This window comes from Gadus morhua, chromosome 7 (genome assembly GCF_902167405.1).
Source record: "Gadus morhua chromosome 7, gadMor3.0, whole genome shotgun sequence".
Classification (NCBI taxonomy): Eukaryota; Metazoa; Chordata; class Actinopteri; order Gadiformes; family Gadidae; genus Gadus; species Gadus morhua.
Genome location: NC_044054.1, coordinates 11,992,649 through 12,014,578, shown reverse-complemented (window position 1 = coordinate 12,014,578; position 21,930 = coordinate 11,992,649). Strand labels below are relative to the sequence as shown.

Sequence of the window (21,930 nt, the reverse complement as noted above, 5' to 3'; positions counted from 1 at the left end):
CATTGGTAGGGTTTCGCCGCGCACCTCCACCCCCGCTTCTCAACCGCCATAAAGTTTATTGGGCCTGGATGTTGTAAAGATGGTTGCACCACGGAGACACAGATATGTGTGTGAAGGAGGAGCTCAGGGAGGACAGTTTGGGGGACAGAGGAGGTGCTGAAGGTCAGAACTCTGAAAGACACTCTTTTGGGCTTAAAAAAACGGATAAGAAGTGAAACATATGACAGTTGATTAATTTATGATAAACGGAGGTAGTCTACAGAGTATACGTGTCCAAGCGTTCCTTTGTAACAATGGAGGTACCGTGACGTGACGTCCCAAATCGGTGGCTTGTTCACCGTTCTGACCACCGGCCGAGACAAAAACAAAAATTCATAACCTGGTCTTATGATGTTGGTCACATATGTGTGTCTCTGGGCTGTGCTATGAACACGCATCCAGCACACAGATAGAGGCACTGCAGAAGTTGACAGGTCTGAAGGTTGGCGGGGCAGACGGCCATTACATAGCACAGCCAGAATGGATTAACCTCAGCGGAAAAACAGACAACAAAATGGCTGCCAGTCGATTCTCGAGATAGGATATCTTTGATATCATACCGGCCTGAAATGCAGTTGATCAACATGTCGCTAAAGCTATAGCTCAATGAGCAATCGGGTAGAATTTTTATTTATTTTTAGGGCTATCCCAACATTTGCTTGCGCCTGCATTCCATCTTTGAACTGGAATTTCGATAGCCAATCAAATTATGTTAAAATCATCTCTGTCCACATCCCAATAATTAGAGCAAATAGATGAAAAGGCCACAAACCAAGCAAATAACTCTCGCCTGCGTCCATAAACTAATTGGTCCCTTCGGAGCTTGTTCAGACTTATACAACCGGCTGTTTATGGGCCAGTTTTACCATAAACTTTCATTTACAATATACTTACTGCAGCCTAATACCCCCTTGTATTGGTTACATTGATTGTGAATAAACAGTAGTGTTGTAAAGTGGTAGTGTCAGAACGGTAGCACGCTGTAAAGAACAGATAATCCTCAATGGATAATGGGAGACCCAAGGTATTTCAGTGGAATCCCATATGTCATAGACACAACATGAGCCTGACTGAATATTCATTAGAATCTGTGCTTAAGTAGGAAATTATCTTCTTATGCAACAAAATTAATTTCATGTTAAATATGTTGTATTGAACAAAAATTGTAATCCAATTTGCGGACGTCATTTTTTAATTAAGCAAATTTGCATTGAATGCATTTCATCAAAGTATGGTGATGTGATATGTTGAAACATTAATGACGATATTTGTTATTATTGATTTAATTATTGTAGTTGCCAGACAGATGTATGCCATCATAACTCAGTAAATTATTTGTATTCCAAATAAACATAATCAATGTCAACACTTCTGAAAGGTAATTACGGTGTAAAAGAGAGCATTTTATGAACAGTGTGATTGCCTTCTATCAGTCAGACACTGATTATAGTCATTGTTATTGTCTATAATTACAAGTGGTCATATAGCAGGATTCAGGCCCATTAGCCTACATCCGAAAGAGACCATAATGTAAACACACACACACAAAAACCTACAGACACACACACACACACAAACAAATCAAGCTATCTACTATATAACATGAATAAAAACATATACATACACAAAATATATTTATATATATGTTATATAATTTTTATATAACATAAATATAAACATTAAAAAATAAATAAAGGTATCAATTCATTTTGTATAAATAAAATACAAAGAAATATATGTGTGTATGTGTGTGTGTGCATGTGTGTGTCTGTGTGTGTTACGTTCAGAACAAGTGTATGTATGGAGGTGTGTGTGTGTGTGTGTATTTGCTAGCAACGGTATTGTTTGTATGTGCATGTGTACTTGTTTGTATACGTGTGTGTGTGTGTGTTTTTACGTGTGTGTGTGGGTCTCTGTCTGTATGTATGTATGCGTGTATGTGTGTGTGACTTGTGTGTGTGTTTGTCTGTGTGTGTGTGTGTGTGTGTGTATGTGTGAATGGATGTGTGTGTTTGTGTGTGTGTGTGTGTGTGTTCATGTGTGTGTGTGTGAGTGTGTGTTTGTGTGTGTGTCTGTGATTGTGTACACTGTGAACCAATTGCTAAAGAGGTCATATAAGCCAGGGTGAAACACATTGACCCGCAGCTAGGACAAATCCCCGTGGCACTTCTGACTGACTCACCTTTCCCCCCGTCGGCAATTAACCTTCAGCCTGTTGATAATCACTGCAGATTTCAACACGCTCTTACGGAACTCGGATTACACTCCAAGTTCATGTATTGCAAATGGAGATGAGACGATGAAGGATTAACAAGCTTACCCTAACCCTTATATGCTGCTTTGAGGGAATCACACTCAGGCGACTCACAACACATTAAATGCTGATTAATCCAATGTGAGTTTTTATAACGGTGGAGACTAGAGTGGAAGCCTTCCTTTGACGGTTGTCAGCACAAACCAACGGCAAGGATAAGAAGTGCAAGGGTCAAAAGCTCGCCGGTATCATCACATTCCCGTTAACGGCAGAGGCAACCGTAAATGAGAAAGGTCAAGACAATTTTTCCTGCCATCCAGAGTCAGCATTAATATGAAAGCCAGGTGACTCACTGGGTGTATTCCAAAGGAATCAAAGCTAGCAGGTCCAATAGCGGAATACTTCAGGTGAAAGTTTCGAAACCAACCCGTTAAAATAGCAGACACATATATACCTATAAATGAAGCCTATGTAAAACTATAGGATGAACTATAGGCATATGATTTGATGGTCTCAGACTTAGTTGGTGAATGAGAGAGCGCCTATTGGGAACTGTCATATTTAAATCAGGTGCCACCAGGTTGATGTTGATTGTTTCCGTTTCTGCAGCTGGCAAATTAATACTGTTATTCTTTCTTTGGTGCCTAAATGTTAGATTTTCATCTTTCAAAATGTATAATATGATAAAAGTCTATTCATTATGTCTGTGTTGTGCATACGTACTGTCTAACTTTATAGTGTGCCCTCACAGTGTTTGTAGTCCCATTTGTAATCTATCTTTTTAAAATCCAATGTTTGATAAATGCTTATTTTGAATTGAGGATAATCAGCGCTTATGATGCAATATATATTGAATGAATCGGGTGCGTATGTTTAGTGGTCTGTAGCTGGATGAGGGGATACTGGCTCACCGGCAGACCCGTCTGGGCAGGAGAGAGAGACAGCACAAGGTGAGAAGAAGGGAGGCAGAATCTCCCCAACAGATGGGGTTGAGAAGGAAACAATCTTCCCTTTATCATTGTATTCTGAAAGGGCCAGTTGATATGACAAGCATCCATTTAAGTGGTTCAATACTACCATTGTGTGTTAGATATTTAATTTCAAACATCTTGCAAATGTACGATAAAATAGAGAATCCTTCATATGTGAGATGGAGTGGATAAAGGATGGTGTGATGGGGACACATGTCTCTCTTTCAGTTCTTTCTTCACTCTTCCTACTATCGTCTCTGGTCGCTCCCCCCTCCCTCTTTCTCTTGGTGTCAAAGTTCACGCCCTATTCACAGAGGTGACGGGCCACACTTCACACATGTACTGGCCGGGGTCAGCCACCACGTCAAGCACTCACATCTACATTATTCTGGATAGTGAATTCTGTGGATCTAAAGGGCTCTTTATTGTTCCACGCTGATGCAACGCAAGAGGGTTCACGGACCCGTTAAGTCCTTGCGGACCCTCCTTGCGTCCACCGCAAGGGCCTGACGTGCGCCTCCCAAAAATTGTAACCTTGCGTCGAGGCCACAAGGGCTGTGATGGTCCGCAAACTACATCATTTCCGGCAACACGCTTTGTATGTAAAAAATCATAGGCAAAACATGTAACTTTTGCATTAATAGCTGTAACTTTTTTTTTTAATCGCTAGTTATCTGTAAAAAGTGGGGTCGTTTTGTATTCGGTCATCATAGACTTTGAATGTAATGACCAGAATGGACGACGACCAACTAGCAGCTTATCTTCTGTTTTTACTTTGTTTGTTTAAGTCGTATTCAGCTTTCAAGTTGCTAGAATCCATACCAGACCATAATCAAAACATCTTGTAGTAGACCAATTGTAAAGTAATAGCATGCACAGACAAAGACCAACTGTTTGTTCTCTCTCTCCCACGGACATGCATAGCGACACGTAAACCCGACGCAGAACCATTAAGGTTCACGACTACATCGAAGTGACTGCGTGGTCATTGTGTTGCGTGAATGTGGAACCATAATCAGCCCTTCAATCTTATAAATTGAATCATTTTTAGATTCTCAATATAATCATTAAATATATAATAATATAACATAATATAAGATGAAGATGTTATATATTTATACATCGTAAATATATACATTTATATATTTATACAGATATAAATATATATATTTGTACAGATATAAATATATATATATTTATATATTAGTATATATATTAATATATGCCTAGTTTATATAAATATTATATTCCAAATATTTACATAATATAAATATATATAGAGATATGATACCTAAGATTGTATATATATATATACTATAAATATAATTTTTATAGCTAAAGTATACCTATAATGATTTTATTGAAGGTATATGTATAATATAATCATGAGTATATGTATATATATATATATATAGGCCTATCTATAAAAAAATGGAAAACTCCAAATCACCAAATACCCAAATCACCTTGGAGTCCTTCATAAAAAAAAGGTCTCCCAATAAAAGCATAAATAAACAAAATAAAAACAAGAATAAAATGGTGTGAACAATGTAATTGTTGCATAAAGTGTGTAGCTTCTTCTCATGGTGGGTCAGGTTGTTTGCTGGTGTTATGAAATCGGTATCTGACAGAAAGCCCATTGGGAAACTAACTCTCTGGAATACATAGCAAACAAACACGTGATGTATCCGCCAGAAAGGGAGACATATTTACAGTCTGTTATCTAATGTTACTGGTAAATGAGCACATGCTCAGCCTTCAGGACGGCTCAGTGAAGAATTGGGTCTTCATGATCATGCATGGTTTTGCATGGCTTCTGAAATACTTTTGGAAAGGTTCACAGAAATATCTTCTGAAGACCATGTTGGGATAGTGTCTGCATTTAATTGTGATGGCTCACTGCCACACACCCAAACACACACAAACACACACAAAGTGGGCATGAGTGTGTGTGCATATTATCCAAACAGACAAATTATGACCTGGGCCAAGACAACAGAGGTAACTCGTACACACACACACACACACACACACACACACACACACACACACACACACACACACACACACACACACACACACACACACACACACACACACACACACACACACACATGGAGCTGCTGTCCATCATGTCCTATTAAAACACCATCTTTCATGAGTTGTGAAGAGAGATTAGGGGCTCTCTAACTATTACTAGACAAACGTACGAAGACGTGATAACACGACCGCAGTTAAGACTCTAATGGGACTGCAAATATCAGCTTGGAGCCTGAATGGCTCACCTGATAATAGAGGGAGCAGGGATGGGCTGCGGATGATGCCACCAAACATGCATGTGCGTTTGTGTGAATGTGTGAGTGTGTGTGTTAGTGTATTCGTGTGTGTTTACACATCGGTGTCTTGGCCTCCAGCCATGGACAGTGGGCAGTCGGCAACTTCCCAGCGGCCCACGCAGGTTCCGAGATGGTGGACATCAACCATGGAAGCTAACGACACACGCGCGCGCGCACACACACACACACACACACACACACACACACACACACACACACACACACACACACACACACACACACACACACACACACACACACACACACACACACACACACACACACACAGCTATGCATACACCCATAAACATACTAATCAAGGAAAGCATAATTGCACTCGACACAAACTACATTCTACAAATTATTTGTAATCTTTTATTGAGATATTGTCGAAGAGATATAACCCAATAATGTTACCGTCTTATACCTGCAACAATTAGGGTAACCTTAATTCCTGCTGGATAATTTCCTTTAAAAAAACACACATAGGCTGACACACGCATACCAGGGCATATTCAGTTTGACTGCGGCCAGGTGTGAATCCTGACGCCAAGTTTTAAATACAGTACTTGTAAACAGAATATTTAAACACTCCCTACTCCTGGCTTTGACTGCATGCTAATGACTACATTGAAATTCCCAGCCCTTCTGTTGTCCCTACAGATGTCTCCCACTTCTAACGATATGGACAATCTGCAGTAGTGGCCCGGGCTCTGGGATAAAAGTCATTTCACTTTATTGTCACGTCAGTCGGTCAATTATTTCATATTTAGTTTCACAAACACACACACACACACACACACACACACACACACACACACACACACACACACACACACACACACACACACACACACACACACACACACACACACACACACACACACACATTTTGAGTGATTTTGATCGGCCATATGTAATCAATGCAAGATCCATGTATGGCTCACGATCCATAGCATTCTGACCCCTGCTAATAGTTCGTGTTAGGACCTTATTTTACCTAGTCAGAAATGGGACTTCTTCACAAGCACGTGCACGCACGCACGCACGCACGCACGCACACGCACACGCACGCACACACACACGTTGTTCAGAGGGGATTTGGGTCACTCAGAATGAAACAAAACCTTCTCAAACAACAGAAATGAACTTTCCTCCATTTTATGAATATCATTGCCCCAACAATGCTCTAAAAATTGTTGTGATGACTTAAAGCATGATTGAATTCCCCGCCTAGACAAGTCTGGGGACATGGGTTTGAACCCCAGTGTCTGCAGTCGGCCTATTCTGAGCAAGAAGCCTAACCGCAATATATCCAGGTCAAATCCACCGGAAGTGGCTCAGCATAAACCATTAAACCACATTCACATGGCGATATTAAATAGCACACTGGCTGTAGTAGGCCTAATATCGTCTTAATAATTGACTGTAGGCTGACCTGACTGGGGATGTCATAGGGTGGTGAAGGGTGCTTTATTGGGTGTTCCGAGGACAGCAAAGAGAGACGAACTAGCAAGCAAGAAGAGAACAAGCCGCGGGTTTTACAAGAGAGATCAGAGCGTACTGAGAAGAGGTGGCATGCCATAAATGTTAATCATTTTAAGAACACACTCGTACCTTGTCGATTGTCTAACCCGGAAAGGCACGTACACAGGGATACCTACCCTCACAAACTCACCATGTGTGGATGCATGGGTGTGTGTCTGTGTGTGTGTTCTTGCGTCCGTCTGTATTTATATACTGTACGTGTGTGTGTGGGTGTGTGTGTGTCTGTGTGTTTGAAACTGAGATACAAATAACGAGAAAGATAGTATTTCTACAAAGCTGTGTTAATAACGGAGCCAGAGTTTAACATTTGTCAAACTTTTGTTAAACTCTTCAGTTAAACATTTGTTAAACTCTGCTGTGTTAAAGCTGTGTTAATAACGGAGCCAGAGTTTAACATTTGTTCAATCATGGAAGTCCTGTTGATATCAAGCATCAGGCCGTGGCCAAGGTATCAACATGAACGCCTACAGTCATGACATCATGAAATCACATTGCTTGTTTGCTTGATTGATATTCAATTCTCAGTAGGAGTGATCGTGGGTTTGTGCGTTTCGTTCAGTCCATATGCTTGCCTCTTTCAACGCTCCTCCATGTTCACACCAACATATTCCCACAAAGCCACAATCTGAAAGTCCCTGCCTTTGAATTAAATTATTTACTGTTTCACTATAGCTGACGCAATAGTGAAATTAGTCGTTCAACATTTGCAAAGGGAAACTATAGGCCACGTTGTACTCCTCATGATGTATCCATTATAGCCTCCTTTATATAATATGTATACAGGGGTTCATATTTACTTTAGTTTTTCCCGCGACCTGTGTCAAGGAGGCCTTTCTCTTTACAGTGTGGGGAGAGAGAGCTTGTCCTCCATTGTGATGTTCCTGTGTGACTTCCCCAGGCCGTGGGTTCTCTATGAGGCAAACATCAAAGCACTTCCCCTGTCACCGCGACTCTGCAGGACCGAGACAGAGAGCGGGAGACAGAGGGCCAGAAAGAGGGAGAGGGAGTGTGAGGGAAAGAAAAAGACAGGGAAATAATAATAATAATAATTAGTAATGATGAATAATGAATAATTTATAATAATGCAATATGAATAATAATAACAGTAATAACACTGACAAAAACAACAATAATTATTAATGCTATCATAACATTGTTATTATTTTTGCATTATGTAATAAATGTCCTGTATATTCAGATTAGTAAAGTTAAAGATTTTAAATGATCAGAGAATGGGAAAAAGAAGTGTGACGATATGTAAAAATAGAGGAAGTAGACAGAGCCTCGACAATTGGCCGTAATGAAGAGACATTGAGAAGAAATAAGAGATCTTAGAAAACAAACAAATTCAGCTGGTAAGAATGCATTTATATGCATATCAAGGGTGTATATTAACGAAGAAAAGTCTTTGAAAATATTGGTCAACTGTAAACTGGCAGTTGTTATATTTCAGGGCCTTGTTTGCTTAGTGTATGAGTAATTAACTGCATGTGTCATTTATGATCCATGTGAATATTCCTTATCAGTTCATGTATAGACAGTCGCTGCTAATAAAAAGTCTGTGTTTTGTAACTTCAATGCAAAGAATTTTTTGAGTTTGAGTATTACTAACAGAGAACACAAACACGCACACATACGAACACTTGTACACACACAAACGCACACACACACACACACACACACAATTTTGATTGTGACCTTGAACTGATCCAAACTTTATGACTTCGACTGATGTATGTAGCTTTGCATATCCTAGAAGGATGTATGAATAATATTTTGTCAATTTCTTTTGTCATTTCTGGTAATACCACACACACACACACACACACACACACACACACACACACACACACACACACACACACACACACACACACACACACACACACACACGCAATAAAACAGAATCCCAGGTACTTGATCCCGCTGCCATGGAGCACCTATGATTCATTAACTTAACACCGAGTTTGACACATATACCATATCCCCCCACATGTAAAATTGAGCAGGGAGGCAAGCCTGTAGCCCTCCATAGCGTGACAGGACAGTGACCAGTTTGATGTCAACTAACGCTGAGACGCTCAAAGCAATTAGACTACTTGAGATTACTTTTGTACCCACCAACACCAATATATTTGTGTTTCCCTCCTTTCATCTCTCTCTCTCTCTCTCTCTCTCTCTCTCTCTCTCTCTCTCTCTCTCTCTCTCTCTCTCTCTCTCTCTCTCTCTCTCTCTCTCTCTCTCTCTCTCTCTCTCTCTCTCTCTCTCTCTCTCTCTCTCTCTCTCTCTCTCTCTCTAATAAATGTTCTTAGCGGTATAAATATTATGGATCAGAGTGGGATAAGAGAGGACTACGTCTATCGCTGGTTTTTATTCTCTGAACAAATTTGAAAGTGAACGAGTGTGTTCGTAAATGCGTTCGTAACTTAGATATGACTGCCACCTGCAGGCGTTTTCATAAACGATAAAATTACAAACATTTCAGATTTTCTCAAATAAGCGACAAAATTACAAATTGTTTGAAACGCTTGAAAAATAGTAAACGACTTTTTTTCTTTCCTTTTCTTTGTTTCTTTTTCGTCGGTCCAATAACACGGGCCACATCCATAATTTAACCCAATCATTAAATCAATCATAAATCCATCAATACAAAAGTCAGCATACACATGCTGTGCATTGTTGATAAGCATGGTGTGGTGTGTCCATATGAAAAGTTGTTGGGAGCGTAAAACAATCAGTGGTGGTTGTATAAATGTGGTGGTCGAATACATTTCATAAGAGGGTTGCATTATGGATGTCAGTAATGGCGACAGTAGCCTAATGTGTACAAGCTTGTGAAATATAATGTAGCGCCGGGGCTATGTTCGTTGTGTTGTTTTTCCCATGCTATTTGTTGCTGATGTGTTCCCTTTAAAAAGGTTTGAGAGTCCAACTGTGGGGAGGACAGTTAGGATTTTGGTTAGTCAAGGTCAGGTTCTTGGGTTGAGTCTTGGTGTAGGCTCTTGTAGCGATACAATAAAGTCAATGAAAGAATACCACGCCTCTGCTTTTGACATTCGCAACAAAATGGTTTGAGCGGAAAATGTCTTGTAGGGTTCATATTGGTAAAATGGTGAAACAATATGCAGCTGTCATAAATGATGGGGGGGTTCTTGATTGCAATATTAGGCTAAACTGAAATGGAAGGCTGTAGTTATTCCTGCCAATGTTTTTGCACTGGAAATGGCAGTGAAGTAAGGCCTGGAAGGTTTTAGACAGCACTGGTAAGCGAATGGGCAGAGAAAGCTAAGTTAAAAGACTTACACAGAGGAGTAGGGGTGATTTGGCCTCCGGTACGCAGGTGGAAATGTGGAGGTGGGTCCGCCAGTGCGGTAGATAAGGGCTGATTATGGTCCACGTTCACGCAACGCAATGAGCAACCTATGCGTCCGTCGACGGATGGGGGCTTTTTGACGTATCCATGTGTTTTTCCGGGTCGTTACAAAGGCGATGTGATTGACCGACGGATCCGTCGCTACCTGAAGTTGAACATTTCTCAACTTTTTGGCTGTCTCAATTCAGGGGAGGTTGCGGACCTGTGTGAAGTTGGCCCCCCGTCTCATTCAAAATATTAAAATAACACTGCTGTTCGTTTGTGCTAGGTTTGTGCTGGTTTGTGCCGTAAAAATTATCGTTTGTGCTGGTAAGGATTTTGAGTAATTCAAAATTGCATTTTCTGGCATGTGACATCACCCAGCCCCCCGTTCACGCCCAAATCTCATCAAAATAGTCCTAGTACTATAGTTTAAAAGGTATTCCAGTTTGATTTTTCTCACGTGACGTCACTCAGCCCCGGGGCCCCCTCCATCTTCAAATCGCGTCAAAATTGTCTCTATGTTTAGTGCTACGTTAGTGCTGGTTTGTGCTGTTAAAAGAAATGTTTTTGATACTTTACTTTTTAAGTAATTAATACAACTTTATTTTCCCTTCTTGTTATGTAAACAGTCCACTTGTTATGCAACCATCACCCAGAACGCTCAAATCGTGTCAAAATGGTCTCTATCGTTAGTGCTACGTTTGTGCTGGTTTGTGCAGTCAAAAGAAATGTTTGTGCCACTACAGTTTAAAAGATATTCCAGTTTGATTTTTCTCACGTGATGTAACTCAGCCCCCCTGTGCATCTTCAAATCGCGTCAAAATGGTCTCTAAAAAAAAAATGGAAAAGCGGCATTATGTTTAGTGCTACATTAGTGCTGGTTTGTGCTGTTAAAATAAATGTTTTTGATACTTTACTTTTTAAGTAATTAATACAACTTAATTTTGCCCTCTTGTTATGCAACACAGCCCATCACCGTCAACCTTCAAATCGCGGCAAAATGGTCTCTATCGTTTGTGCCAGGTTTGTGCTGTCTTGTATTCTTGTTACGCGTTGCGTTCTCGTCATTTCAGGTTGTGTTCATTGTATTTCTCCGTATGTTCATTGTTTACTCGTGTTTCTGACCTCGGACTGAACCTGTGTGCCCTATTTGGATTATGTTTGCTTACCTGTGTACCGTATCCTGCCAGTAAACGTTTGTTCTTTATTCAACTACTGAGTTCTGAGTCGTGCATTTTGACGCGATTTGAACGTTCTAGGGGTGCTGGTTGCATAACAAGTTGTCTGTTTACATAACAAGAAGGGAAAATAAAGTTTTATTAATTACTTAAAAAGTAAAGTATCAAAAAAAAAAATTTTAACAGCACAAACCGGCACTAACGTAGCACTAAACATAGAGACAATTTTGACGCGATTTGAAGATGGAGGGGGGGCTGAGTGACGTCACGTGAGAAAAATCAAACTGGAATACCTTTTAAACTATAGTTGCACAAATATTTATTTTGACTGCACAAACCAGCACAAACGTAGCACTAACGATAGAGACCATTTTGACGCGATTTGAAGGAGGACGGGGGGCTGAGTGACGTCATGTGTGAAAAATCAAACGGGAAAAACTAAGAAACCATAATAGCAAAACAATTTCTTTTGACGGCACAAACCAGCACAAACGTAGCACTAACGATTGGGACTATTTTGATGAGATTTGGGCGTGAACGGGGGGCTGGGTGACGTCACATGCCAGAAAATGCAATTTTGAATTACTCAAATGGCCCATAGAAGAGATCAATAGGTAGACGGCGCAGCAAGCCACCCGGGCCTTAGCCCGGGGGGCTTGAAGTAGATCACGGTACTTTCCTCTCACTCGCGTTAGAAACAATTCCCTCCGTATAGCTTCAGTTACCATACCGAAACATGCCGACGACTTTATAATAAATGAAGTGAGTTCAAAGCAACCCGGGATTGGACAACTTTCTTCGAGAATATGCAACAGGACAAAGGCTTTTAGTCACTCACACATCACCCACACGCACGCATAATTAATTTATATATATATATGAATGCATTGTAGTAATTGGTATCACAAAGCATGGGTATGTACATTATTCATGAGCAGATACATTTAAATTAAGGTGATATTGTCTTTTTTATTTCTAATATTGACTGTCCCAGATTAGGGCACACGATGTCCCAGATTAGAGCAAACGCATTTTCTTGAGCAATTTTGCACATGGAGCACTAATATACGTGAAATTTCTTCTCTGAGTATGATACCTGATTTTTTTTTCTGTTTTCAGTAGCCAACATCGTGGGGATTTCAGAATGGTTTCCGGTGTGGGTCAAATGTAGTGGCTTAGTTTGGTAATATCGCACATAAATTTAAATTGCAAAAAGTGTCCCACATTAGGGCAACTCCCCCTACTATCGTAGGTGTAGGATAAGTGGTCAATAAGCGTTTCATCATACCCTCTTTGTCTAAAACTTTGGGACATTTCATACTTTAATTTCATGATCTTATCCTTCTTTGACTTGATAAAGCCTACTATTGTTGACTGCACATCACCAGCACCTGAAAATCAAAAGGCTGTGCATATAGGGACTTCTTTCTTTTTAGTATCAAGTAGACCAATCCCTTTTTTTAAGTTTCGTTTTCAAAGGAATATATACAGGGCGTTTACCACACCTTGGTTAAAAGTCTTCCACTAGCGCTATCAGTTATCTCCTGCTTCCACGATGGGCTACGTTTGCATTCTCTTCGTTCTTTCTTTGACAATATCAACCGGTAAGAACACTTTTGAACACCTTTTTTGAACACCTCACTTTTATGTTATTGATTTAATCCGTTTAGTGTGGGGGGGGGGAGCTTTCACCCTGCCTCTACGGGGATGCATTGACAATGTGTTTCTGTGTAGCTGGGGGAATAAAATGCTACTCGTGTGTCAACGAAGACCCCCTTTCCTGCCTTAAGACCGAAGAATGTCCCAGCATGGATCACTGTTACAGCCTGGATCTGACTGGCCTTGGTAACTTTTCCTTTTGCTTTGGAAAAAAAAATGTCTGAGACGTCCCTCTAAGTATTTATAATACACACTGTATCTGATTTTTGTTCTTAAGATTATAAGTTGTAACATTAGTGTATTACCAAACGGATATTGAAATGGCCAAGCTTTGTTGGAATAAAAAATAAGAATATTAAAAAAAATAAGAATAATGCTTAATATATGCTTAATGTTTTGCAGGGGGAGGCTTGACTAAGGGATGTCTACCGAGTGTTGCGTGTGGACCAGTCGGAGCTTGCTGCGAAGGCGATTTGTGTAACCTTGGGAATGCCATCGGATCAAGCTTCATTCTCCCGCTGTTGTCTACTGCTGCACTGTATTTCCTCTGATCTCCTGAAATCCTGTTCATGGAGTTTGCGTTTAGATTACATTTAGGGCATTTAGCAGACGCTTTATCCAAAGCGACGTACAATAATTACATTTGTCATAAGAAAGAGGAACATAACACTGTCGGTATAGTAAGGATGTTTCTACATTTCTGAAGAGGAATTTCTACGAAGTGCCCAAGAATATTCTTTACTGCAATTCCTCAACAACTTCCTAATAACGTGTTCCAATTTAGTTGTTTTTTTAAAGGGACACTGTGTACAAATTACTCCCATCTAGTGGTACAATTGTATATTGCATTCAAACTAATAGTGCTCACTTGTTCAAAAACTACGGTGGGCAGTATGTGCCAAGAAGCTGTGTCATGACATCCAATACTACCTCATCGAGTCATTGGAGTGATGATGAGGTTCGTTATTTCAAACAAATATCAAACTGCATTGAATCATTAGTGTAAAAAAGTGATTTTCAACCTTTTTTGAGCAGCGGCACACTATTTACATTTACAAAATCCTTGGGCACACAAAAATGACACTAACACAGTACATATAATGCATATTGTAGTGGCGATTTGTCCTCAATAAAACAATAACTTGAAAATTAAGAAATCCAACAAAGCAACGTAATCAAAATAGCCACTGTGGCACCAGGGGGGATGAATCTTACGCAGTGCAGGGGAAAGAGTCAACTGTCCAGTCGTGAATTTAGATTTCTGCAGGTTTATTTTCCGATCTTCCAAGCAAACAAAACAAATGTGCAACAGTGTGAACCAGCAGCCTCGTTCCTTTGTCTCTCTCGTACAGCTGGTAAAAAACCATGACCCTTCTCTGTGCCTGTCTTACCTATGTCCGCCACCTCTATAAATAGGCTATAGTAATAACTTCAAAACAAAAGCATAAACAAACTCAAATTAACTAATTTATAATACAAACGAGAAAATAAACAAAAGTCATATTATTTTATATTAAGCAAACAAACTAAATACATGTTTTACAATTAAATCTAAGAACTTCATAGCTCCAACACATAGTTAATATTATAGTTTCTAAATTTATTTATACTCACTTAGTGTGAAACCTGGGCCTGTTTCGATGAACACAAAATGGAAATCCTGGCAGGAATGGTAGGAAGACACACACAAAGCTCTTCCTCAACAGCTCTCAGTCTCTCTCTGTTTAAATGTTTAATTACCATTAGGGCTGGCCCGAATGCCATTTTTCAGGCTTCGACTACTCGTTGGTTTTCACGAGCGAATATTCGAATACTCGTTCCAGAAAAAAACACCATCAAAAACAACATTAATAATCCTTATATACTCCCTGGAACCGATTTTGACAGTTTCTGCATATTTTGGTGAATATGTAATAGCTTTTGAACGTTAATTAGTAGGCCTAAGTAGGTTGAAGTTCTTTAGTTTTTCCCCGTGAAAGCGAACAGCTGTTGTTCCGTTCCAAATCAGCTGCCTCTGCCATCTCAGCCCTTACGGGAGCATCTCAATTCATCCTGGAACGTGCATCTTTTCAGGGAATTTGTACAATAAATCCATAACAAATACCGAATATTGATTCTTATGTGTCCATATTATATCCATTATATTGACTGGGTATTCCCAAGACGCTCACGCTCTGCAGCAATCCAGTCACAGTTGATTGGCGCAGCGCTGTACAGCGAACGTAAACAACGTGTTTTTGCACTGGAAATGGCAGTGAAGTAAGGCCTGGAAGGTTTTAGACAGCACTGGTAAGCGAATGGGCAGAGAAAGCTAAGTTAAAAGACTTACACAGAGGAGTAGGGGTGATTTGGCCTCCGGTACGCAGGTGGAAATGTGGAGGTGGGTCCGCCAGTGCGGTAGATAAGGGCTGATTATGGTCCACGTTCACGCAACGCAATGAGCAACCTATGCGTCCGTCGACGGATGAGGGCTTTTTGACGTATCCATGTGTTTTTCCGGGTCGTATTACAAAGGCGATCTGATTGACCGACGGATCCGTCGCTACCTGAAGTTGAACATTTCTAAACGTTTTGGCTGTCTCAATTCACGGGACGATGCGGTCTATGAAGGTGGGGCCTTCGTAGACCGTGAAGGCCGGACCGAAGGCCGAACGAACGTTTTTAAATGAGACGGTCTGGTCTACCGAGCGTTGGCGTAACCCTTTACCTTGCGTGATGACGCGCCGCTCCTGTCACCTAGCAACCCTGACAAATGCGGTTCAACCGGACGGCAGAGGAGAAATATGGAGCCGTTATACAATAATTATATAAAATATAAAGTTCATTAGTTTAACGTTATATGGCTCGTGTTAATGTCATTGAATTCTGTAAATAAAGTTACAAATTTAAAATAGTCCCAACTTTATTTTAATATAAAAAAAGTTTTTACATATGCCCCGTGCAAAGTCAATGGAATCCGTCGACGGACGTATGTAGTGTGAACAAAGGGGTTATGGATCTACGTCGGGTTTCAGGGCTTGTTCACGCCTAGTTCACACTACGTGTTTCCGTCGACGGATGACCGAGGGCGTGTCTGACGTATAGGGGACTAGTCTTTGTACGTTGACGACGACGTCGTAGACGGACGGAGGTAGTGTGTACAAGCCCTCACGCCTTGTTCAGACTGCCTCTGTCCGTCGACGGATCTCATTGACTTTGAATGGGGCGCTCGTGAAATGCATTGTGGGTCCGTCCGTTCTGTAGGCTCCGTGGCCTGAGTCAAAAAGTTGAGAAATGTTCAACTTTTCAGGCAGCGACAGATCCATCGGCCAATCAGACTGCGTCATGCAAATACACGCAAGGACACTGTCCAATGAAATCGCTTTTGCAATACAACCCGAAAAAACACATGGATACGTCAAAAAGCACCCATCCGTCGACGGACGCATGTAGTGTGAACAAGGCGTCAGGGCTTGTAGTGTGACTTTGCATGGGGCGCTCGCGAAATGCATTGTGGGGAATGCCATCGCGGTTATGCCATGGACCTATTAAAGAAAGGACAGCGGATTAAAAAATGGCGCTGATTCATTTCTATGAAAACTGCTCAATGTCGCAGGGCAACATCAAGGAGAGATTTGCGTCCGGATGATGGGAAATGCGTGGAGTGTATTTGGTCGGCTTAGCTCAGGAGGTAGAGCAGTTGTCTTGTAAACGAAAGGTTGCTAGTTCAATCCCCAGCTGCCTGAGTGTTGATGTGTCCTTGAGCAAGACACTTAACCCTAATTGCTCCTGACGAGCTGGCTGTCGCCTTGGTTGACTCTGCCATCGGTGTGTCAATATGTGTATTAACCGATGTAAGTCGCTTTGGATAAAAGCGTCTCCCTAATTGTAATAATGGGAGCCAGCCACGCCCTAGTGCATGACGTGCGGGATGCAGAAATATTCTCGTTGTCTAGCATTGTTAGCATTTTAGCATCATAAGAAAGAGGTCTGTCTACACATCCCTCAGTGACAAAAAATCAACACAGTGCCTAAAAACCATCAACGTCATTCATATTAAGCAAAAGGAAAAACCTCGGACACGAGAAGTTAACGTAGCCGGGCACTGAGCCCTCTCGGATGCCCGGCCTAAACATTTGTTTCACTACGACTCCTTTCAGCTGCCCACCCCTCCTTCTCCTGCAAAAAGTAAATAAATAAAAAGGCTAATCAAACGCTTGAGTGGGCGTTTTGAAAAGAGAAAACTTAAATTTTATTAGAACATGTTATAAAGATAATTATAAGCCTTTGATTGATATCCAGAATTTTTTTTCGTATACACATTCCTGTTCCCCACTTGTATTGGAGTGAACGGAGATATCTACTTCTGGTTCCCTTGAATCGAGGGACCCGTCCACAGCCAACTTAAACAAGGAGGGTCCGCAAAGGCCGTAATAGGTCCGTAACCCCCTTGCGTTGCGTGAACGTGGGACCATAATCAGTCCTTTAGCGGCCCCCTTTTCTCTCTACTCTCTTTTCTTCTATGCACCCGTAGGGGGCGCTGTAACAGTAGGGGCGGTAAGGGGCGCCGTACCAGTAGAGGCGGTAGGGGGTGCTGTACTAGTAAGGGTGGTAGGGGCGGTACAGGGCTCTGTACCAGTAGGGGGCGGTAGGGGGCGCTAAACCATTAGGGCTGTAGGGGGCGCGGTACCAGTAGATGCGGCAGGGGGCGCTGTGTACCAGTAGAAGGCGGTAGGGGGGGGGCTGTACCAGTAGATGCGGTAGGGGGCGCTGTACCAGTAGAAGGTGGTAGGGGGCGCTGGACCAGTAGGAGGTGGTAGGGGGCGGTAGGGGGCGCTGTGTCTGTTTCAACTTTTTTAGACGAAGAAGAATTGGAGGCGCAAAACAAGGAAAATGGCTTCCCCTAAAACGCTTCCCAAAGATGCACAGGTCTTTATTACTATATAGTATTTATATAATCATGTTAATGAGTAGTTATGTTAGATATTTGTTGTAAATGTGTGTACGATCAGCCATATAAATTATCCTATCTGTTGGTGACTTATCTCAGCTCTGTTCTCACTGGTCCTGCTAGCTCCGGTGTTAGCATTAGCTGTTAGCCTTTTTGCAGGATCTCTGGCATTAGTTCAGTCTTGATTTGTCATGTTGTTGTTTCTGTTTCCCGAGCTTAAATCCTTACTGGCGGGCTCTCGGATAAATATGGTTTCGAGATGGAGTATCTGCTCTCTGGAAGATTATTTTGTTATCCAAACGTTGAAAGGGACAGTCGCGTTGTCGGTTCAATGGGGCATAATATATATTAATAATATGATCCTTTACAATGTTAAGGATCATGTTAATATTATCCTTTAAAATGTATAGTATCATATTAATATGATCCTTAACTTTGAAAAGCATCATATTAGTATGATCCTTTACAAAGGCTCTACATGACATGGACTTAATGTGTGTTTATTACCGTTGTTCTTATGAGTCCATTTACTTTCTTGTCAGGTGATGATACAAATACTCAAAGATATGGGAATAACAGAGTACGAGCCCAGAGTCATCAACCAGATGTTGGAGTTTACATACAGTAAGTCAGTCATACGACATCTGGTATCATAATCATCCACAGAGAGATGATTATTCATGATCCAGATTGGAAGGAATACACACACTGTTTGTAAAATGCATTTAGTTTGTCTTCCAAGTTCTGCTCAAACTAATATACATTGTCTCATAGGATATGTAACCACCATTATTGAGGATGCTAAAATCTATGCTACGCACGCCAAGAAATCTACCGTAGACGCAGAGGACATTAAGCTGGCCATCCAGTGTCGCATGGACCAGTCGTTCACCTCACCGCCGCCCAGAGACGTAAGTCTTCATCTTCTTCGAATAGATTAGTCGGACTAAAGCAGGGTATCTCACACATAAACACCAACAATTGCAATTTAATTGAATACATAAATAATATGTAACTAATATATATATATACACACACATTTAAGGCAGGATAGGCTAGTGGTTAGGATGTTTGACTGGAGGCCTAACTCCTACCTGCTCATTTGTAACGTATGAATACACTAAATCACGCTGTTACTTTGTATTAAAGCCTAATAAATGACTATGATGATACTGAATTGTAAATTGTTTAATATTCATTCAGATTATTCCTATTTCCATAATATACTGATAATATGCCTTTTATTTCTTGTCCTCAGTTTCTTCTTGAGGTTGCCAGGCAGAAGAATGGGACGCCTCTTCCTCTGATCAAGCCGTACACCGGCCCCCGGCTGCCCCCCGACCGCTACTGCCTCACCGCCCCCAACTACAGACTCAAGTCCATCCAGAAAAAGGTACATGACAATAAACTGAGGCTATCGCTGATCCAGGGGCTCTTGCCAAGTTAAACTGCTTTGTTTTTATCACCACATAAGTTGTTACTATTTATATGTGCTTTTGGAGGGTAATATAAAAACATGTCTCATTCTGAACTGAAATAGCTCTAATTGACAATGACGCACACAAACACAATTCAGTTTGACAGCATGAAGCAAATTTTCAAAATGTTGACGTTGTTTTCTAAAAAGTGTTGCAATGGCCACTTGTTGCCCACTAGGTTTCATCGTCGGGGGGAAGGATAACAGTACCGCGCCTCAGTGTTGGATCGGTGTCCAGCAGGCCCAGCACACCAACCCTGGGTGAGACATACACACACACAACACGCATCAATTGTCTAGCACACACAATGTCATATCCGACCAGAGTAAGCTGTTTTAAAGCTAAAATGTGATGTCCAGGGTGATTACGGAGATGTCAATGATGCGGCGGACTGGATATCTGCCAAGATTTCAAGCTCTTTCTATAATAATTTTGCAGGGATGTCACATTTTATGCACCATCTCTGATTTGATTATCGAGAAACAAAGAATAAAGGCCAGTAGACAGTCGCTAACGGCAAACTTTTTGTGACAATTATTTATGGTATGCAATAATCATGCCTTCATGTACAGCTGGTTAATTTTGGTGTGTTGTCTGTAAACGGTCCATCTTTACCCATCATGTCTCCAGGCACCCCCTCTGTCACCCCCAAGGTCGCGACCCCTTTGTCCTTGTCTGGCCAGCGCTTCACTGTTCAGATCCCCAATTCTCAGACTGCCGTGTCCAAAACAGGTACCACCAAGCCTAGTCAGTTTGTGTTCTCAACCCGCAATCAAGGTAATAACACTAATAATGAGCCCTTGAGTGTATGAGTGCAATGTAGACCGTATAGGATAAACTGGACAGGATAGATTAAGTGATTATGGATTTTGACTCCCAGCTTTACAGGTTTACTTTCTAAGTTGGAACCCAGAACCAAACATATCTAACATCCGCCTGATTCTTATGGGCTTAGATCTAATTGAATGCATATTAAACTGCACTTGGTTGAACAGCCAAACATGCTAAATATCTGGTAGTAAATGGTCAATATCTACAAAGTGCATAAATTTTAATTTTATTTAGTTTTGTCATGTCTTTTTACAATACATTCTATTCATCGTTATATTTCACAGAGATAAGCGTGGTAGTAGTATTTCATATTTTCCATCTTTCCCCGACACCAGTCACGCCTTCCACTCCCACGGTGCAGAACGTCCTGATCAACCCGTCTCTGATTGGCTCAAAGAACATCCTCATCACCACCAAGATGGTGTCGCAGAGCTCCGCCAGCGAGTCGCTGAAGAGGAAGCACGAGGACGACGACGACTACGACAACCTATGACCTTGAGGTCACGCGGCCGGGTCGTTTCCACAGGAGTTTGTTTTAGTTTTTTTTCCATCTTTTAAGTCAAACCTCGATATGACGTGGTGGCATTCAAGGACGTTGTTATCCTGTTCTAAATAAGAATTAAAAAGAGTCAGCTGCTGGACGATGATTACTTCATAATATACGCGTGTTTTCAATCTTGTATAAAGATCATTTGTCATTATTACAGCTGCACGGGTTGAACAATGAAATACCCCCTTGAGTGCAGTACAGTTCCCCTGAGCTACTACATTGTAGCTGTTGAATGCCTGGCTCAATGGCATCATAACAAAAGACGAGGGGAACGAGGCTACAGCCCTCTCAATCTGTTCAGACTTCTCCCTGTCAGAAATGTAGATGTTTAAAAATGCATGGTTAGATTATGATTAACTGTCTGAAGGAAACCTTTTTTGTGAATATATTTTGTTAGTTACAGCATTAATACTTGACAACATTCAGCGCTATATGCATAATATGGTGCTTTATATATAGCTACCCATCTCCACATGAAACATTGCTTTTGTCATGGGTCTTGGGCTTTTTCAGTAGTGTGCAAGAGTTTGCAACACTTAACAAGAAGTGGTCATGTAACATAAATAGCAGACCAGAGCTTTATTGCCAACATGTATTTATTTGAACAGGCCTTTCTTTCCTCCCCTGAGACACATCAACCTAGAGAGTGAACAAATAGATATGCTGTAAATACAGAAAGAGCCCTCATTCTGAGCCTACTCTTCCACCGCTTAGTGTAAATTGTGTCTAAACCCTAGTTTCCTCTTGTTTGCCACTAACTTTTGTATGAGTAAGAAAATTAAAATAATTGGATACAACTCA

General features: G+C 41.1%; 1 protein-coding gene across 2 annotated transcripts; it reads left to right on the top strand.

The window, feature by feature from the left end:
- Nucleotides 1–18,115: 18,115 nt before the first annotated feature.
- taf9 (TAF9 RNA polymerase II, TATA box binding protein (TBP)-associated factor) lies at nucleotides 18,116–21,930 on the top strand. Of its 2 annotated transcripts, none has more exons than XM_030362046.1 (7): nucleotides 18,116–18,248; nucleotides 18,813–18,894; nucleotides 19,045–19,181; nucleotides 19,529–19,663; nucleotides 19,927–20,008; nucleotides 20,379–20,480; nucleotides 20,915–21,930. In XM_030362046.1, the coding sequence occupies exons 1-7, from the start codon at nucleotides 18,213–18,215 to the stop codon at nucleotides 21,070–21,072; spliced, it is 732 nt and encodes a 243-aa protein (XP_030217906.1). In that variant the 5' UTR covers nucleotides 18,116–18,212; the 3' UTR covers nucleotides 21,073–21,930. The 2 variants fall into 2 exon arrangements, with proteins under 2 accessions (XP_030217906.1, XP_030217905.1); XM_030362045.1 differs by having other exon boundaries at nucleotides 20,379–20,525.

Coding starts and splice junctions, on each gene's coding strand:
- taf9 (XM_030362045.1), top strand. CDS start 18,213: ATGGCTTCCCCTAAAACGCTTCCCAAAGATGCACAG. Junction 18,895..19,044: donor GATGTTGGAGTTTACATACA/GTAAGTCAGTCA, acceptor ATTGTCTCATAG/GATATGTAACCACCATTATT. Junction 20,009..20,378: donor GCCCAGCACACCAACCCTGG/GTGAGACATACA, acceptor TCATGTCTCCAG/GCACCCCCTCTGTCACCCCC.